The sequence below is a fragment of the Gobio gobio genome (genome assembly GCF_949357685.1).
Source record: "Gobio gobio genome assembly, chromosome: 24".
In the NCBI taxonomy this organism is placed as follows: Eukaryota; Metazoa; Chordata; class Actinopteri; order Cypriniformes; family Gobionidae; genus Gobio; species Gobio gobio.
This window is the reverse complement of record NC_137120.1, coordinates 1,141,463-1,162,392: the sequence shown is the minus strand read 5'-3', so window position 1 is coordinate 1,162,392 and position 20,930 is coordinate 1,141,463. Positions and strand designations below refer to the sequence as shown.

Genomic DNA, 20,930 nt, shown 5'->3' with positions numbered 1-20,930 from the left:
TAATATCAGATGTTTAGATAAACACTTTAATATGTGTATTAAATCGATCATTTTCACCTTTAGCAGGGATAATACACTTACTATTTAGTGTATTCGACGGGCGACCGCCTGAGGTAATTTACGCGCTAAAATTACGCGCGCTTTTATAACGGTCAATTCTTTCAGACTGGCCGGTTTTCAGCAATCAACACAAGAAACAAGTCCATTTTGGAGCAATATTCCTACACAACTACAATGAGCACTTCTGGAGACGAACCAGTCAGTATATCTGACAAATGTTGTGAGTGTAATTCAGTTTTTTTACCATAGTTAATGTGATTTCAGAGCAGAACTGTTTGCTGAGGTGTTAATTGCACTTTTTAATGAATGTAATGTTCATATACACAATTGCTTTGGTGTTGTTTGTACGACCGTTCACACGGTGGTCAACCATGACTGTCTATTTAACAACATTTTAGGTTAAAATGTTATTCACAAATGTTTTGGTCATTCTGAACCCCTTTGACCTATGATTTTAAGTGAATATTTCCTCAGTAAATTCACACGTTCATGGTTCTCCACTATTGCCAAAATATTAGTAAGTGATTTAATTGTTTATCTTTATGATTGTATTATTAGTGTTTAATCAATCCTAGTTCATGGAACCTTAGAATAAGGGAAAATGTTCAGGTGTTGTAACTGGATTTTTACGTTTAAATGTTTATTTTAGAGTGACAAATTAATGTTTAAACATACAAATATCCTAAGTATACCAACCAACAATGATAGGCGCATCAAGTATAAAGCACACATCACCAGGTTTTATGATTTTTTTCTTTATTCACTATCATCAGAAAGATCCCACAAGATCAATAAAGTTGATAACAGGTGCTCTCACAATACAGGACAAAGGTCAAGGGTCAGAGGTAAGCAGTCACACCCTTCCACTCAACACACACTCTCACTCACACACAACTAAAGACATTCAGCGTCATAAGATTGTTCAGTCATTTACCACTGATGTAAATGAAGAGGCTTTCGCTGTTTTCCTGAATTTCGTCCCGAATAGAAAGAGAGTAGAAAAACAGTCGCAGTATCAAAGGTGAAGAATTCCTGATTCAGAGTGTTTGATGATGGTATTGCTGTCGCATTTCTCTCCAGGATGAGCGTCCGCCGGTCTCTCTGTTCGACAGCTGAGGGCCGCCGGTTCTCCGGTTCTCCGGTTCTCCGGTGTGTGTGTGTGTTCCTGCTGTTCTGGACCCGGCAGGCGAGTGTGGTTTGGTCCTGAATGCCCTGGGTAAAGTGTGACCGTGCCAGCAGAGACCAATCAATCTCTGAGTCTCACTGCTGATGTCAGGAACAGACCTCCAATGAGAGAAGCGGGTAGAGAGAGAGACAGAAGAGAGACAGACAGGTCTAGGAGGAGCGCTGCGTGTAGAACAGGATGTAGGCCTGAGTGCTGCACACCTCCTCCACACTGCACACGTTCATCTCAGAGTCGTTACAGTGAACCCAGAAACCTGCAAGACAAACACCGTCACTAAAGCAGGCCTGCGAACAGCCCAGAGCGGAGGATCTGAGCCACTTCCTGTCTCACAGCTGCACCAGTCACGCTAGCTCAGGGGTCAATAATGCCAGCCGCTAGCTTAACCCCCGTCGCTCATTTCTGACCCCAACTTTTTAAAATCGTAGCTTCATCGGAATGGTCCGAAACTTGGTGACTTTATTGGTATTTGGTATATGAACACCCAAACAGGATTTGAAAAGTCTAAGTGGTCGTAAAAATTGTCACACTCAGGACCTTCGGGTCAAAAATGACCCCCATAGGAAATGAATGGGAAATTGGCAAAAATATGAAAATAGTTTTTTTTGTGCATACAATCTACAAATCAAAAAAGGAGTCAACAGTGAAGGGGCGAATCTCTAAAACATCAAGAGTGCAAAACAGACAAAAACACACACACACACACACACACAAACACAATTCGCTTTAGGAATGGCACGTGTTAATTTGTGTGTGTGTGAGTTTTTTTGTCTGTTTTGCACTCTTGATGTTTTAGAGATCTTCACTGTTGAGTCTTTTTCTGCATCCTGGCTGATTTGTAGATTGTATGCACAAAAAACCTCTGTATTTTCACATTTTTGCCAATTTCCCATTCATTTCCTATGGGGGTCATTTTTGACCCGAAGGTCCTGAGTGTGACTCTTTTTTTACGACCACTTAGACTTTTCAAATCTTGTCCCCATTTTTTTTGGGGTGTCCAATAAAGTCACCAAGTTTCGGACCATTCCGCTACGATTTAATTTTTTTTAAATAAAATGCAAGATCCACTATAGTGGTAAAAATGTGCTATTGTGTGATAAAATGCTCAATGTGTCCACCGGATGGCACCGATCTCATTTAAAAAATAGCTTTCATGAGGCCTAGACTTCACTCTAAAATTAAATACAGCTTTAATTAAAAAAAATTATATATACATCTCCACATTTTTTATTTTATTAAATGGGAAAAATGGGTCATAATTATTGCATAAATATTAATTATAAATCATAAAATGATCTCAAAACACCAAAAAAGAAAAGAAAAGTATTATTGAACAAATATATTTCATTGATTTTCCTCATCTTAATCTTAATCCCGCCCTCTGGGTCATTTTTGACCCGACGGTCCTGAGTGTGACCCATAAATGCAGAACCCCAGAGGGTTAAAGGATCAGTTCACTTCAAAATGAACATTTCCTGATGATTTCCTCGCCCCATCTCAAAGATGTTCATGTTTTTCTTTCTAATCCTTTAAGCCAAGGGTTTAGCGATTGTGAAGCGTCCACATGAACCCCAGACCCGCTGGTCCAGCACTGACTCACCTCCTTCAGTGTTATAACAGTAGGCCGTGTAGTGCCCTGAGCCAAAGCCTTTCCCATGATGCATCACTACAGCAGACAGGTCGTAGGTGTAGGCCTCTCTCTGCGGCATCGGAGCGGCGTCCACGCAGCAGTATGGTTGTATATTCAGGACCTGATCAAAAGCCACGTGGACGCCGATCTTCTCCCTGTGGTTCCGACCGGACCACCTGAAACACAAGGGCGGGGCCGTTAGGGCGGAGCCGTTAGGGCGGAGCCATTAGGGCGGGGTCAAAGGGGCCGAGGGGGAACACGGGAAGGGTTCGGACTGACCGGAAGCGTTTGAGGTGTAGCCGCAGCACCTGAGGTAAACGGCAGATGAGTAACTGCTTACAGGCCTCCGAAAGAGACAGGGGCTTATGGGACGATTTGCGGCGCTTTCCTGAAACGGAAAATCCAGAAAATGCATCAACAACTGGAAGGGAGAACATCAAAAGTCTGTAAGCTGGGATATAGATGCGTTTTGGTCGATCGGATCATAAAGTGGACGATGCTAAATACTCGGCCTAATGCTGCGTTCACACCAAACGTGAATAGAGCGTAAAAATCGCGTCTAGTCGGACGCTTGAACATTTTGACTCCATTCGCGCGTCCACAGTGAATTGGATGCGTGTATAAATCGAGCGTTTGAAGCGAAATAGACGCGCGTTCAAGGAGAAATGTCATCAAACACCACTGCCTCTTTTTATTTTCATTAAGAATATATATTAAACATTAATAACAACACAAATGTGGTCCAGGCCACGCCTACATTATCTTCACTGCATGTGTGTTTAAATGAGGCGGAATCGTGTCGCAGGACCTCCAGACGCGCGTCAACATTGACTTAAAGCAACAGTTCACCCAAAAATTTAAATTAGCCCATAATTTCCTCTCCCTCAAGTCATCTGAGGTGTGTGTGTCATTCTTCTCTCAGACGAATATAATCGGAGTTATATTACACAAGTCCAGGCTAATCCAAGCATTAGAATTTGATTCATAGTTTCTCTGTTTTTGAAGTCCATTAAAAGTGCATCTGTGCGTCATATAACTGCTCCAGCGGCTCTGGGGTGTTAATAAAGGCCTTCTGAAGCGAATCAACGCGTTTGTGGAAGAAAAATATCCATATTTAAAACTTTATCAAGTAAACTTTCGGCCTCCGCCTTCCCTGTTCAGTTTCTGGAAGTGTGTAAAGTTCTCCTGCGGATGGAAAGACTAACGCTCAGCTCCGCTCGTCATGACGTCACACACACATCTGGAGTTTCACTTTCAACATTCAACACTTTTACACAGAAGGCGGAGGCCGAAAGTTAACTTGATAAAGTTTTAAATATGGATATTTTTCTTCCTCAAACGCGTTGATTCGCTTCAGAAGGCCTTTATTAACACCCCAGAGCCGCTGGAGCAGTTATATGACGCACAGATGCACTTTAAAAACAGAGCAACTATGAATCCAATGTTTGGATTAGCCTGGACTTTTGTAATATAACTCAGATTTTATTCGTCTGAAAGAAGAATGTCACACACACCTCAGATGACTTGAGAGTGAGTAAATTATGGGCTAATTTTTATTTTTGGGTGAACTATCGCTTTAACATTGAAATCACTCGCTCCTCACACTCTTTTCGCGTTTGGTGTGAACGCAGCATTAGGCTTGTCCACTTCCAGAGGTCGTCGACCGGAGCCCTTTCCTAGCTCATGAGGTCAAACCGCCACTGAAAGACTGACCTAATGCGTGAACATTATGGGATATATGCTAGAGACCCAAAGTTTGGTTCGAAGAGGAAAAACGTCCCAAGCACTCCTGATTCCTAACACACACTCACAGATGTGAAAGAGCCCTTACATGTACCCGTCCATGGGCTCAGGACAGGACCAGAGGACGGACTCAACCCCAGGAGTCAGAGATCCGATCGACCCGCATCTCAACCCCAGGAGTCAGAGATCCGATCGACCCGAACGCATCTCAACACCAGGAGTCAGAGATCCGATCGACCCGCATCTCAACCCCAGGAGTCAGAGATCCGATCGACCCGCATCTCAACCCCAGGAGTCAGAGATCCGATCGACCCGCATCTCAACCCCAGGAGTCAGAGATCCGATCGACCCGCATCTCAACCCCAGGAGTCAGAGATCCGATCGACCCGCATCTCAACCCCAGCTGTAAACCGGGCCTGAGAGACGGGACTTACTGTTGCAGAAGTTGCAGGCGTAAATGCAACCCTCCAAAGCTTCGGTCTCGGTGAACTTGGCGAGCATCTCGGACAGGGAGCAGCTCCTCTGGCAGGTGGCGGCGCTGGGCTTCTCCATCCGGTGGTATCGCTCCGGGAACTCCAGCGACAGATCCCAGAACGGCTCCACCGTGTTGGACTTCCGCTTGCAGGACAGACACGTCACCTGAAGGTCAGGACAGAAACACAGATTACTGCAGGCACTTCTCCCAGTCCCCAATGCATCTGTTCGATTAACTCTAGATCTAAAGCAGGGTCTCCAAACTCGGTCCTGCAGAGTTTAGCTCCAAACCCAATCAAACACAGCAGAACCAGCTCATCAGGGTCTAACTAGAGCCTCGTGAGACTCTGAGCTGGCTCAGGTGTGTTTATATGAGGGGTGGGAGAAAAGGTCGACGCATCGCGATTCGTTATCCAACCATTCAGAATCAATTCTGTGTTCAATTCAAACGTCCACTTCACCACTGTGTGTGTGTGTGTGTGTGTGTGTGTGAACAGAAAAACCCGCTGATAGGCGAACATTCGTCTGCTGGTGAATTGGCTTTAAGATAAAATGGACAAACTAGGACCTCTGTGTCTGCGCTGCGGCTGCCTCCCCATTTCACAAATCTATTTTGCCTATTAAATGCAAAGTTTTTAATTTCAAAAGCATTTCTAAATTAAGCTCATATTTCCAACAAACGAAATTCTGAGCCAAAATAGAGCAGTGGTGCTCAAGCGCTTTCCTTCCATTAATGCTCAATAACACTCCTGAGTCTCCGATGCGGTGGCCGGGATATAAACCCACCAACATCTGTGGCATCATTTCTGGAATGACTTATGGAATATTGCTGAGTTACTGCACAATGTTTCAAACAAATGGAAAATTCTGAACAAAGGCTTGGTTTTGGCGAGTGATTGGTTAAATGTCTCATGACTGTTGCAGATCGGCAGGTTCTCATGTGAGATGTTATGCACACACACTGAATTTGGCTTCTTTTTTGTGGCTCTAAAGCAAAAAAAAAAGTTTACTTTGGTTAAAGACATTTTTTGTTAAACTGTTCTAAAGAAACCTTTAGTTGTAAATTGAGAACTGTTTATTCTTAATGATTGTTCTTTGGCTTACCATGTTTCATTAGAGCTTGTTAATCTTGAATATAACTTAATAAAATAAAACTATTGAAAGAAATCTTCATAATCATTTTTAATATGGCAATACTGTCAAACAGATATTCCAACTAAAAACAAAACACATATTAGCTCCGATTTTGGTTAAAATGTAAAGTTGATGTATTTGCACATCAGGATAATTAATTACCAAAAAAGTATATTAATAATTGTTTTGGGAATCGTATCGTTACTCCCAGAATCGGATCGAATCATTAATTGCCTTAAGATTCCCACCCCTAGTTTATCTGCAGGACCGAGTTTGGAGACCCCTGATCTAAAGTCCAAACTCGGTCCTGGAGAGTTTAGCTCCAACCCCCAATCAAACACACCTGAACCAGCTCATCAGTGTCTAACTAGGGCCGTGTAAAGCCCTATTTGCATGGGATTAGTTTTATCTGGACCTCGTGTGATTTAGAAACTACCCCCCCACATCTGAGTTTTGCGTGGCGCATTCGCACGGGATAAGCAAAGCCTGTGATTTTACTCGAATTTACTGACTGTTCTGTTTCTGTGTTTTTCCATTAAGAAAAATATTAAACGCATTCAAGCAATTTACTCCCAAATTGGTGCTCATTCTAAAGTTAAAAGTATAATCCGCGCGGCCGCACAGGAATTCATAACGGTGCGCATTATATGCAGCGGCATTCTTCGTGAAAGATAAAGATAGAAATGCGCACAGGAAACAAAAACCTTGCAAATATTATAAACGATCCGCCAACTCAATTTGGGAGTAAATAGCTTGAATGCGTTTAATATTCTTAATGGAAAAACACAAAAACAGAACAGTACAATGACAAACTCGCTTAAATGGGCGCGTTTACATTTAGCTTTGAAACTGAATCTTCCGCAGTATATAGTTATTAAATTGCTCAGTTCAGTTTAATTGTAGCATCTGTTCTGTAACTGAATAAAATTATATTTATTACTATAAAACAATCAAAATGATAGATACGACTGTTTATAATTTCATACAGCTATATCTATAACGAAAAAACATTTACAAGTATTGACATCATATCCGGGAGAGAAGTCAGTAAATTAGAGTAAAATCACAGGCTTTGCTTATCCCGTGCGAATGCGTCGCGCAAAATTCAGATGTGGAGGAGTCATTTCTAAATCACGCGAGGTCCCCAGATAAAACTAATCCCGTCCGAATAGGGCTTTACAAGGCCCTAGTTAGACACTGATGAGCTGGTTCAGGTGTGTATGATTGGGGTTGGAGTTTGGAGAGCCGGATCTAAAGGGTAAGCTGCAGGTCACCTGGCTGAGCAGCTGTCCGTGGAAGATAGTGTTGAGCACTTTGAGGACTTGTTTGGACAGTTTCCGCTGTGTGATGGGGATCAGGAAGTGTTTCTTGGGTCCGTCCGACTCCAGTTCCTGCTGGACTTTATCCAGGAGCTCGCACAGGAACTCCTGCGCATCCTGCTGGTCGTATCCGCGGAACGCCGGGATCAGGTTCCACACGGAGTGCAGCATGGCGAACGGAGACACCAGCGACCAGCGGCCCGACCACATGACCCTGAAGAGCGTGTGCAGCTCGTGGCACAGCGACATCTGCTGGCGACTTGAGGACCGCGGCTCTTTCGGCTGCACCAGTTCGGCTGAGCTCAGACTGGGCGGGACGTTCTGTTTGCCGGCTCCACCCAGCGCAGTGAGCCCACCGGCCCCACCCGAGTGGTTGCTCTTAGCGAGCAGCTCCTCCGTCTCGCACAGGTCCAGCGTGAGGAAACACTCCCGGAACTTCTGCAAGTGGCTCAGCACCTGGAGGATGGAGTTCATGTAGCATGTGTTGCCGAGGTTGCGCAACCCCGTGACGCCCGGCGCTAGTTTCCTGCGCCGCGACGCCTGATACCGGTGCAAGCGGCCCGTGCTGCGGAGGGGTTTGCGCGAAAGAGGCTTGTGCGATAGCAGGGGAGCCGAAGGGAGTCGTTCCGGAGGGTCGCGGAACTTTCGAGGGACGAGGGCGAGCGTCGGACGCGGAGCCTGAGTGAGCAACCGCGCGCTTTTCCTCGGCGGGACGTTGGCGAGTTCCCCCAGGAGCCGCTTCTTGACCTCCCTGCGCTGCCGCCGCTTCTCCTCCCGCTCCTGCTCCAGCTTCTCCTCGCGCTTCCTCTGCTCCTCCTGTTGCTGGATCCTCCAGTGGCGCAGGGCACTTTGGAGGAGGGTCTTGCGCCGGTGCCACAACGCCGTCTGCATGGCCCCCCGCGGCCCCGCCTCGCACACTCGATGCCCCACATCGCCCGCGGCCGACCTCAGGGAGCGCTGACCAGGGCTGCGGACGGTAGACAGAGCCCCTCGGAGGAGCTTCAGGTCTCCCTCCACGTTATCGTTCAACACGTAATCTCCGCACGCGAAGCAGAAGACGTCCAGCTCGCGGACGTCCATGGCCAGCGGGTGCCCGGCCTGCTGGAAGTGGCTCAGCGAGTGCTCCTCCATATAGCGCCCGCACGCCACGTGGGCGCACTTCAGACACGCCCACAGCGACTCCATGGTGCCGCAGTCCACGCAGCGCCACATCTGCGGGTTGAGGATGGAGTGGCCGTGGCCCAGGCGGAACCGCACCACATGCTTACAGCGATCCATGTCTCCCAACACGCATGAGCACTCGGAGTCAGGAACCAGACGCCATGCCCGCGCTCATCCTGAGGACCACAGAGAGAGAAGCGGCTTACAATGTGTTCAACTACACACAACATCCAGAACGCGGTGGAGGACTCACTGTGAGAAAGCTTCAGCATCAGAGCGGATGCGTCCCGCTGCCGAAGAGTCTACAGGACTTCATAACGCCGAGCGAACGCTGTGGACAAGAGAAAAACACACTTTATTTACTTCAACACGCGACACATAAATGCACGGCAAACAACAGCTAACAAAACAATTAAAGCCGTGTTGCCACCAAACTTTTTTTACGGGAACTTTTTTTTCCCCCAGATCTGCTTCTGTCTGCGTTTCCACTGCGGTCTAAAGTACCGCGAAGATTAGGCGAATTAGTTCGGTGATGTAGGACTGCGCGCGGCTGCTCCTCCCAGTCAACGACGAACAATAATCATTCACTGTCTGCAACAATAACAAGTGGAGGAGATACAAGCAAAAGTTTTAGTGCTGTAAAGTGTTTTAATGTTAACTATTTTTCTAGGTGGAACACAGGTTTATCGAGGGAACGTAAAGTTTCTCTGGGGAACGCAAAGGTTTAACGAGAGAACGTAAAGTTTCTCTGGGGAACGCAAAGGTTTAACGAGAGAACGTAAAGTTTCTCTGGGGAACGCAAAGGTTTAAAAAGAGAACGTAAAGTTTATCTGGGGAACGCAAAGGTTTATCGAGAGAACGTAAAGTTTATCTGGGGAACGCAAAGGTTTAACGAGAGAACGTAAAGTTTCTCTGGGGAACGCAAAGGTTTATCGAGAGAACGTAAAGTTTATCTGGGAAACAAGTTTTACGAGAGAATGGAAAGTTACTACTTAAGACCTGCTACTGTCTGTGTTTCCACTGCGGTCTAAAGTACCGCGAAGATTAGGCCAATTAGTTCGGTGATGTAGGACTGTGCACAGCTGCTCCTCCCAGTCAGAGATGAACAATAATCATTTTTGCGCGATACTGTCTGCAACAATAACAAGTGGAGGAGATGCAAGCACGCTGCTTTTGCTAGTTATGTATTGGTTTACTAAAGATTTACTAAAATGGCGGAAAAGAAACGAGCGCTGATACTAAAGCGTATTCTGAAAGCTCGTAAAGCTAGATTTAAAATAAGATAACGTATGTTATGATCAGCTGTTACGGACCGAGAGATGGCGGAGACGAACGCACACCATTAGACAGAAAGAGCGAGACTGATACTGAACACAGAACGAACCTCGCAAAAGACTTTTAAAAATGCCGGTTGAAATAAAATGCTGCGCGAGCTCAACCAATCGGCATGTTCAGCGCCCAAGTCCCACCCCCGAAAGTTCCCGAACTTTGAGAAAGTACTGCCTCGCGAGCCGTTTGGAGGGGGAAATATTTACTCAGAACTTCATTTAGACCCTGCGGTCGAAACACACCGAAGTTCCAGCCCAGAGTTCCTGCGGTGGAAACGCGGCTCAAGTTATGAAAACACTTCTGAATGTTCTCAAAAACTTTTTTTTTTACTTCTTGGTTGCGCGACTGTTAAGGAAATCCTTTTTTATAATATTATGGGAACGTTCCCAAACAAGTCGAAACATTTTAAAAAGCGCCAAACGTCCAACTAAAACGTGGTTAACGTGTCTATAGCTAACAGGGAACGTTCTCTCAATGTTACGAACAAACGTTCCTCCGGTAACGTTAATAAAGTTATCAGGTCTTAAATAACGTTCTCAGAACATTTACACCGTTTTAGTTGGATGTTTGGCGCTTGTTTTGGAATATTCCGAGAACATTCAGAAGTAACGTTCCCATAATGTTTGAAGAATGGATTTCCTTAACATTCGCACAACCAATAAGTAAACAAATTGTTTTGTGAACATTCAGAAGTGTTTTCATAACTTAATAGTTTTGTTAGCTGTTGTTTGTCGTGCATTTCTATGCCATGTGTGTGTGTGTGTGTGTTTGTGTGAGAGAGAGTATTTGAGAGTGTGTAGTTGTGTTTATATACTAGAATGTATGACTGAGTCTCTCTTTAGTATTTGTGCGTTTGTGTTTGTCACACCATACTGTGTGTGTGTGTGTGTGTGTGTGTTATGAGTATGTGACTCTGTTGTTTGAATGTTTGTGTGCGTGTGTGTGTGTGTGTGTGTGTGTGTGCTAACCCGCTAGCGCTACTTACAGAACAAAAGACGCTCCGCCGGGAGACACGCGGAATTCGCGGTAGCGGCGGATCCGGGAGGCTCCAGCCCCGGCGCTTGATCGGTGCGGTTGTGCGCGTGTTTACACCGGCGCGAGAGATCTGTTACTTTAAATCCGTGGAACAAAAACCAGAAAGAGCCGCAGCCACAGAATAAAAACTCACACGGAAAACCCACCGATCAGCTTTGAACCGGGCCCTCCGCGCGAGTCCTCCACGGAACCGCCGGTAAATGTGTCTGACGAGTAAAATGACGGTTAATATTAGCGGGGTTTTTTTTACACTCGCTTTCGGCTGTTATTTACCGCCATCATCCGCACGCGCGAGCTGTCACCATTTTCGGCTCAACCAAACTCGCCGAGCGCCGGCGTCACTGCGCTCTGATTGGCTGAGGCGCGTTCAATCGCTTCACCACCGTGTTCTGATTGGTCGAGAGGGCGAACGGTGGCCGGCTCTTCATGCGGCTGTGGAGACGTCCGTCAGGTTTTTAAAGCTCCAGAGGCGGGGTCAGATGAACAGATTAACCTCGTCCAAATCACGAGCAGATTTATTTTGCGCTAAAATCATAAGCAAGTGTTTTATACACCAATACACTGCAACGCGAAAGACACAAACGGCAAAACAAAGACTAACGTAAGGACTTTACGGTTCACAGGAACGCGCATGAGGCACCGCGGGTTACCCAGCATGCTTTGCGAATGTAGTTAAATCAGAGCCCAGAGTTTGAACGGGTTTCGAGGTATTCATAATCACTATAGTTTACATTTCACGGTAATATGTGACCACAAAATTGAGAGTTATAGATCTTAGGCAGAATTAATAATCTCTGATGTGTGGTTTGAAGGACAATATTTGAAAATCTGAGGGTGCAAAAACATCTAAATATGGAGAATATCTCCTTTAAAGTTGTCCAGATGAAGTCCTTAGCACACATATCACTACTAATTATACATTTATGATATGGAAATTTACAAAATATCGAACATGATCTTAATATCCTGATACAGCCGTGACATCAGCACTGATGAGATGTGGAATATTGTGTTATTTGGACATTAATTTTCTAGCTTGATCTCCCAAAATAAACAACCAAATGTGAATCATACAGGATCATTAAAGCTAAACACAGGGTCTGTTCTAAGTGAAGTATTGAGTTAAATCAAGCTCTGGAGCGCTGGACTTCCTCAGTGCGTTCTGCTCATGCATATTCATATAAACCGGTATTAATAGCCAATAATCTGCACCCTCGTCTGTTAAATGCAAATGTGCTGCTCCTCTTCAAACATCAAAGCTGACGTTCTCCAAGACAATCATCACTTACAGAAATCTGCCCCAGACCCTGGCGTGTTGAGTTCCTGCACGCAGACCAGCCGTCATAAGTGTGTGTGTGTGTGTGTGTGTGTGTACTCAGAGATCAAGACCAGTGTCAGGAATAAACTGAAGGGACTCGTCAGTGTCTCTAAATTAGTTTTATTAGTGACTCTTCAATACAATTCAGCCGAGCTCTGGAGGCGTGCAGTGGGCGGAGCTAAAGAGACACACACTCACACACACACACACACACACTCACTGCCTGCGGTTTCCACTCATGATGGGAACACACACACACACACACACACACACACACACACTTGCAGAACTCCGCAAACATAAACTGCATCCACTGTCCCCTTAACGCTGGTTATTTGTGAAGCTGAACAACGTGATCTCTCTCACACACACACACACACACACACACACACACACACACACACACACACACACACACACACACACACACACACACACACACACTTCTTTAGTGACATTGTTGATCTCGTGTCTAAAAACACAACGACAACCTGAACGGAACTCGATGATGTGAGTGTGTGTGTGTACTTAAAGAAGAACTGCCATATAAGGAGTTCCGCCCTTTATGACATCATACAGGGTCATACTCAGAAACACTTCCCGGATCTTCTCTAATCCTGAAGGAGTGTGTGTGTCACAGCTGAGGTGTGTGTGTATGTGTGTGTATGTGTGTGTCACACGTCACGTGTTCTGAAGCGGCGTTCGTGTGTATCATGAACTCTATCAGCAGAACGCAGGACAATAACACGATTACAACTCTAAGAAAACAGTTTATTTTACAAACTCTAATGTACACACAAAATATCAAAATAACACAAACACAGAAGAAAAGGAGAAATGTTCTCGTCACATGTGTAACGTTCTCTGAGGACTGACACCGGTGTGTGTGTGTGTGTGTGTGTGTGGTTTAGCTGAAGTGTGTGTGTGGTTTAGCTGAAGTGTGTGTGTGTGTGTGTGTGGTTTAGCTGAAGTGTGTGTGTGTGTGTGGTTTAGCTGAAGTGTGTGTGTGTGTGTGTGTGTGTGGTTTAGCTGAAGTGTGTGTGTGTGTGTGGTTTAGCTGAAGTGTGTGTGTGTGTGTGTGTCAGCTGAGGTGTGTGTGTGTCAGCGCGCCCCGCTGCCGGGCGGCCCCTGTTGTTTGCGGGCTCTACAGAAGGTGTGTGTGTGTGTGTGTGTGTCAGCGCGCCCCGCTGCCGGGCGGCCCCTGTTGTTTGCGGGCTCTACAGAAGGTGTGTGTGTGTGTGTGTGTGTGTGTCAGCTGAGGTGTGTGTGTGTCAGCGCGCCCCGCTGCCGGGCGGCCCCTGTTGTTTGCGGGCTCTACAGAAGGTGTGTGTGTGTGTGTGTGTGTGTGTGTCAGCGCGCCCCGCTGCCGGGCGGCCCCTGTTGTTTGCGGGCTCTACAGAAGGTGTGTGTGTGTGTGTGTGTGTCAGCTGAGGTGTGTGTGTGTCAGCGCGCCCCGCTGCCGGGCGGCCCCTGTTGTTTGCGGGCTCTACAGAAGGTGTGTGTGTGTGTGTGTGTGTCAGCTGAGGTGTGTGTGTGTCAGCGCGCCCCGCTGCCGGGCGGCCCCTGTTGTTTGCGGGCTCTACAGAAGAGCTCCAGGTATTGGCTCATGGTGTCCATGCAGTCGACCGGCGCGCTCAGGCCCTCAGGTTTGCTGGTGAAGAGCGAGGGCAGCTCGGGGGCCTGGGGGCCCAGGAAGCTCTGCATGAACTCCTTCATGAGGTTCCAGCAGTCCCCGGGGATCACACAGGCGCAGTACTCCACCTACACACACACACACACACACAGTGTTAACTCTCACCCGCTGTCTCTGGACTCACTGATTCATAACGCTCTGAACCGCTGAATCAACTCACTGATTCATAACGCTCTGAACCGCTGAATCGACTCACTGATTCATAACGCTCTGAACCTCTGAATCGACTCACTGATTCATAACGCTCTGAACCGCTGAATCGACTCACTGACTCATAACGCTCTGAACCGCTGAATCGACTCACTGATTCATAACGCTCTGAACCGCTGAATCGACTCACTGATTCATAACGCTCTGAACCGCTGAATCGACTCACTGATTCATAACGCTCTGAACCGCTGAATCGACTCACTGATTCATAACGCTCTGAACCGCTGATTCGACTCACTGACTCATAACGCGCTGAATCGACTCACTGATTCATAACGCTTCGAAGCTTCATGATGCCGTGTTTTGAAATCGTCATCTCTATATAAGTCGTTATTTAGGGTTTTTTTGCGCACAGAAACTATTCTGGTCTTCATAAAGTTATTGTAGAGCCGCTGTAGTGAGATGGACTTTGTAACTTTAGTCTTTAGTGTCTTTTAAGGGTCTTGAGAGTGTAAAGTTGAGCCAATGGAGGCCTTTCAGAGCATCAGATTTACACTAAAATATCTTCATTTGTGTCTGAAGATGAACGGAGGTCTGACGGGTGTCCAACCACATGAGGCTCAGTCATTAATCACACAATTTACAGTTTTGGCTGAACTAACCCTTTGACGAGCGCTGAGCTGATCCACTGGAGCTCACAACTCAGAAAAACGGCAGATAAAATGTTCAAATAGGCAATCTTTATATAAATAAACCACATATTTGAGCTTTAAACAACTACATTATCGCCTGAAAAAGTCTTAAAACTATGTTTTGTCGCGCATTAACAGTAGATTTTAACAAAAACAGACGTGTAAACACAGCCCATGTCAGCCATTTCTCACTGAGACGAGCCGCTGGCAGAAGCTCCGCCCATGAGGAGAATCACGTCTGATGTGAGTAAACTCGAGTAAACTCAACATGTTCAAGCGTCCAACTTCGCGCAAAAAATTCGCATCAATCACGTCTGGTGTGAACGCCACATAAGACTCAACATCTGCGAACATCTGCCCCACCTCGACGGAGATGCCCCTGGCGCTGGAGCTCATGGCCACGGTCCCGATCTTCACCAGGAAGTCGCAGTAGCGGTACCGGGCCCCCCGGCTCTCCACTTTATGGCTCTTGGCGTTCTGGAAGTGGCTCTTGAGCTTCACCATCAGGACGTCGAAGTTAGCGTCCGCGCTCAGGCCCGGCCCGCCCTCAAACAGAGCCATGCAGCTCAGCGGCGTCTCCGAGTTATGCATCACGTACAGGAGCTTCGACGGCTGACCTGCGGAGAGAGAGGGAGCGGTTGACATGCAGTGCGGTTTCCATGGTAACGGTGTGCCGCGGTTTCCATGGTTACCGGTGGCGTTTCCCGTGGCGTGGTAGGTCTCGCAGTCCACCCAGAAGTTCCCCTGTTTAACGGCCCCCAGCTGCTCCAGCCTCTTGTGCAGCGCATCCACCGTCTGCTGGACACTCTTGCCCTCGGACACGGCCACCTGACACACACTACACACACACACACACACACATCACTGTACAAACATACGGAACAAAATGGCGTCTTCACTGTCCCCGCGGTGTGTGTTGATAGAAACTAGGGCTGGGTATTGACTAGGGATGCAACACTACAGTTAGTCCACGGTTCAATACACACCTCGGTTTTTACCCACAGTTTTCGGTTGGGTTCTGATGGCTTGTCACATCAGTGTTTTGTTATTCTATTCTTAAGCGACAGGAACAGCAATAGGTTAAGGAGAAAAAAGTCTATTTTTTAATTGCAATACTCTTGCTTTATTTTACTTAAAAGAATTGAAAAACCTTACTTAAACTTAAAACTTTACTTAGAAAAACCCTTGTACACATTCCTAGTGTGTATACTATAATATACATATACAGCATTTAAGTATGAAATTGAATGAATAAATGTAAAAATAAAACACTACATAGACTTCACTATAAAATATACACTGATTCTTATTAAATCTACTGTATTAAAGTTTTTCAGTCAAGAGCAGTGAGTGATTTTCTCTTTGTCTTTTGTTGTTGTATTAACATTAAAGGGATAGTTCGTTAAAAAATGAGAAATGAATACAGGTTTGGAACAATATTAGAGTGAGTAAATAATGACATCATTTTAGAGGTGAACTGTCCCTTTAAGGACAGCGTGTTCACTATAGGCTGCGCCGCTGTCAATTAAAGACCTGCGCTCATCTAATATACAGACACACACCGACTTTACTTTCACTTTACACATAACCGACTGTGTTTATGTTAATCTTGTGTGTATTTGACAGTATTAGCGCAGTAAGACGACTTAGTCCAGTAATCACGTGTTTGACAGGCGTTTAGTGCGCGCGCTCTGAAAAGCGCATGTTTAAACCGCGCACGCAAATGAGCCGGCAAGGCTTTAAAACACATGCAAATAATGAACTTTGGTGATTGTGAATAACTCTAGTGTTCTGTGAGTATAACTCCACCACTAACGTGTGATGTGAATGTATGTCGTGTTGTTCAGTATTGGGATGGAGGAAAATGATAGAATGTGTAGAAAAATACTTAATTAAATGCAAAACCAAAAAACCGCAATTCACAGGCGCATATTGAACCGTGAAGGCCGTACCGAACAGCTCAATATTATATTGAGAATTGTGGCATCCCTAATATTGACACAAATTTCACAATTCGATTCGATTTTCGATTCAATTCAATATGGATTATTTTGGATATGTATCAGGTATAATACATGAGAAATGTTCTCAAGGAAAACTAATTTCTGAACTAATGTCGTAAACTATGGGAGTCAGTTGATACTACATTAGCCGACTAATATTGAAGGTACAAATGAACAGATTTGTATACAAACACTTAAATGACACTAAATTATGTTTGTTTTTTATATAATAATAAAGTTATAATATTAACATTAATATTAATACAATTACACAATCATAATTCTACTCCAATTAGTTTTTTTGAAATATAAACATTTAAAGGGTGGCTGTCATAACTTGCCAGATTTATTAAATATTGAAGAACATTGACAATGAATATCCTCTGTAATGTGCATATAATTATCAAAATGCTCATCTCTAGAGTTAATTTTTCTAGCTGACTAGCGAGTTTATGGACACTGGATATGGTTTTTCTGCCTGTGACATTGTTTACTTGTAAGCCGTTTTACTGACGTCTTTCTGCCGTTGAAACACTGATTGAGCGATTCTATGTGACATGATACAGATTTCGGTAAGTTGTCCTGTATCTTTAACACACTTTCAGAAGCTCATTCGTGTTTATTTCGCGCTGTTACTGGTATTAAAGCGGAAGAGAAAATCCGTTCATCCGCCGGTTCTCGAGCTGATCTCACGCCACAGCGCCAAAACGGTATTCATGTTTTTGAATTTCGTAAACAAAATAGACTAATCGATTCTTGGGATTTAAGAATCGATATTGTTTTGTAAAAGTGATAATCGATTAAAATCGAGAAATCGATATTTTATACCCAGCCCTAATAGAAACGGCTCATTCTAAGGTAATAAACACAAAACTGGCTTTATAAACATATTAATGTGTGTTATTCTGCATTTCTGATAGATCCTCATAAATATTACACACTGCACCTTTAATTAAAAAACACACGTTTCTGTAATATACTCATTCCAACAACAATTTTTTGCTTTTAATTCAGCACACTTTAGTTTTATAAGCACCAGCGCACTCAAAACGACACGTAAAAAACACATTTACTTAACAAAAACATGAAAACAAAAGTGTTTTCCTCACCACGTTACACCCATTTCTTTGGCGCAAACTTCCGCGAGCCCGTGTTTACTTCCGGCTCAATCCGGCTTTCGTGAATAACACAATCCGTTTAAAAAGCGAAACTTTAATCGGACAGTCTGGCTGCGTTCGAAACCGCATACTTCCCTACTATATAGTATGTAAAAAGCAGTAGGCGAGCGAAGAGTATGCTCGAATCCTTTGTATTCATAAAAGAGTAGGCGAGAACTACCAGGGTTTTGGAGTATTTCTCGCGAGATTCGGACGTGCGTATACTGATGTTGCGTTCGAATATGCCTACTTACCTACTATATAGTAGGCGAAAACAGTACGTGAAAGGAGAAGTATGTTCGAAACCTCAGTAATCATAAAAGAGTAGGCGAGAAGTTCCCGGATGGCTTACTGATTCCGCCCAGATTGTGAAGTACCCATCGTCGGATACTTTTCTATTCCTGCCTTCCCATGAGGCCACAGGAAAGGATACGTCAGGCGGAGAAAAGCCAATCAAATGTGAGTATTACAAACCAAAATCACCGTTCCTTGTGTTAAAATCGCATTTGTTGGACTACTGTAGAGTAACGTTAAACTGTTGAATTGTTAAAAGTGTAAAGACGACAGACAGTATAGTGTAGTTGTGATTGGGCTGTAAAAACACGTTTTATTATGTATGAGCTCCAGTAACACACACACACACACACACACACGTCTCCAAAGTGGATTTACATAAACGATATACTTAAAGATAAAGATGCTTACTAAATGTTTATTTAACATCTGACAGGAACATTTTCGATAAGTATTGCAGATGACATCACAGCATGAAATAGACATCTGATCAGAGTGATGTGTGTGTGTGCTATAATGTAGAGTTCACTGTGGTCAACACTGCTTACTTTACATGAACGTCAGTAATGTTAATAGATCTACATAAAGTAACTAAACATAAGTTATCTTTTTTTATTTGTCCATTAGTACTGTTGATGAATTGAGGAACATTAACACATCAGCAACTACCTCAACATTTAAGGCTATTGAGCACATAAACTTTTATGCTTTTATCAAGGTGTTGTTTAAGATCCAGGTAAGATGAATGTTGTCTGATGTTACAGAGGCAGAAGAGCACGTGTGTGTTTATCTGGTGGAGACTGGAGAGAGGGTGATGAAGGAAGCCTGTCATCAAAGGCTTTGAGTATACTACAGAAATGAATAAAACATACATTTAAATCTTAAGTTGTATTTTATTTTAATTTCAAACAGAGTTATTTCAGCACTTTTCTGATTCTTGATGTCTGTGCATTTGCTGCAGAGCTTCTGTGGTTGAGCCTTGCTCAAGGACACACTGGTGGTGACGGCTGCGGAGATCCAAGCAGAAACCTTCTGCTTATCAGTTCAGTGTTTAGCCCACTACACCACAAAAGTCATAAAGCTACAATACAAGTAGCATGTAATTGTAAAAAATATTAAATCAAATATGGCAAGAAATGGGATGCTGACAACATGAATTGTAAAACGTTTTAAGTAGTCATGCTGATGGAGAGCAGGCACACGGATGTTTGGAGTAGACACATCAGCCGTCAGAGATTGTCCCGCACATGTTCTCCACTCTTGCTTCAAGGTTGTGGGGTTCAGAAGGGACAGGAGGGACGGCTAGGACAGGCGAAGGTGTTCACGGTGCTCAACTGCTTCATCAAGCTGTGTTGAGATGGCAGCAGATGTGGGGTTCACCGTCTGTAAATGTGTGAAGGTTTGTTAGAACAATACGTTTGAATAAAGCTTTTTTTCATGGTGACTTATTAATTTGTGATGTTTACTTTTATTCATTCTTTTACTCATTAATTCATGTTTCCTATTGTTGTCAGTAAATAAAATATTTTATTAACTCATGCATTTATTCATTGCTTGACTGAAAATTGGTATTCACATCGGCTGCATTTGTTCTAGTGTATTTTCATGCATCGCTATGTCATATGACAACAAGTTGCATTTTGCTTGTTTTACTAAAACAATATAATTTTCAGTAAAAAAAAAAGTAATATAATTAAGTATTGGTCAGCATTTGTTATTATTATTATTGTAAGTGTTTTAGTGGGCTAGCAATGCAATTCATTCTGGAGTAATCTTAATTTTGAATAGTAATAACTTACATTTTAAGAGTATAAAATCAACAGTGTTCTCCCAAGGTGAGATCTTCGAGCAGCTGAAAGACGTCCTCGTTGCAGACTCTGAGGGAAACCGCACAGGTCGGGCTGTGGAGTTACTGATGCTTTGAGCTGTTACTGCACCTGTCACTCATAGGCCTATCTTTTATTTTATAATTACATGGTTGTATCTTTAACAATCCTAATAATAAAACAAATAGCATGGGTTTGCATACATTATATACAAAGAAAAAACAATAACAAGGTTAGATATCTTTGAATAAGGGATTGAGGGATAAAACAGGAGTTAAATTTAAAAAGGAAAATATAAAGGAGATTTAGGCAAATTTTGCTTGTGGATGACATGCTTTGCATATAAAATAAAGAAATTAACAACATATTTAAGAGATCACGATTGTGGGTTTTGGTAAGGATAAAACTGGGTCAGATTAGTAGGGTTAATATCACAAAATAAATGGGCAGCTGTTTCTTCAACAAGCCCACACAATTAGCAAGTTTAATCAATATTAAGATATTTATAGATCGATGAATTAAACCTGTCACTCGTCTTTCAAGTTGTTGCGCTTGAGATAACGTTGTAGGTCACATGATAACGTCAACATGGCGCATAAAGTGCGGATCGCATTCATACTTAACGAGATCAGGCAATATAGTACCTACTCTTTTAGAGCTCGTTAAGTAAGTACTTATTGAAAATGAGTACCTACTCAATGAGTATGCGGTTCCGAACGCAGCCTCTGT

The 20,930-nt window shown here is 44.0% G+C and overlaps 2 protein-coding genes across 8 annotated transcripts; both read right to left on the bottom strand.

Moving 5' to 3' along the window:
• Positions 1-680: 680 nt before the first annotated feature.
• Positions 681-11,413, bottom strand: usp49 (ubiquitin specific peptidase 49). 6 transcript variants are annotated; one of them, XM_079807704.1, is made up of 8 exons: positions 11,019-11,413; positions 9,140-9,295; positions 8,958-9,035; positions 7,499-8,880; positions 5,051-5,255; positions 3,153-3,261; positions 2,844-3,049; positions 681-1,499 (listed from the first exon to the last, which is right to left on the bottom strand). In XM_079807704.1, the coding sequence occupies exons 4-8, from the start codon at positions 8,819-8,821 to the stop codon at positions 1,396-1,398; spliced, it is 1,947 nt and encodes a 648-aa protein (XP_079663830.1). In that variant the 5' UTR covers positions 8,822-8,880; positions 8,958-9,035; positions 9,140-9,295; positions 11,019-11,413; the 3' UTR covers positions 681-1,395. The 6 variants fall into 6 exon arrangements, with proteins under 6 accessions (XP_079663830.1, XP_079663832.1, XP_079663831.1 ...); XM_079807706.1 differs by having other exon boundaries at positions 11,215-11,392; XM_079807705.1 differs by lacking the exon at positions 9,140-9,295 and having other exon boundaries at positions 11,202-11,411.
• A 1,730-nt stretch (positions 11,414-13,143) lies between these two features.
• med20 (mediator complex subunit 20) lies at positions 13,144-19,147 on the bottom strand. 2 transcript variants are annotated; one of them, XM_079807898.1, is made up of 4 exons: positions 18,434-19,147; positions 15,614-15,759; positions 15,285-15,538; positions 13,144-14,147 (listed from the first exon to the last, which is right to left on the bottom strand). In XM_079807898.1, exons 1-4 carry the CDS (start codon positions 18,460-18,462, stop codon positions 13,923-13,925), a joined length of 654 nt encoding a protein of 217 aa, XP_079664024.1. In that variant the 5' UTR covers positions 18,463-19,147; the 3' UTR covers positions 13,144-13,922. The 2 variants fall into 2 exon arrangements, with proteins under 2 accessions (XP_079664024.1, XP_079664025.1); XM_079807899.1 differs by having other exon boundaries at positions 18,034-18,494.
• Between the last annotated feature and the right edge of the window lie 1,783 nt (positions 19,148-20,930).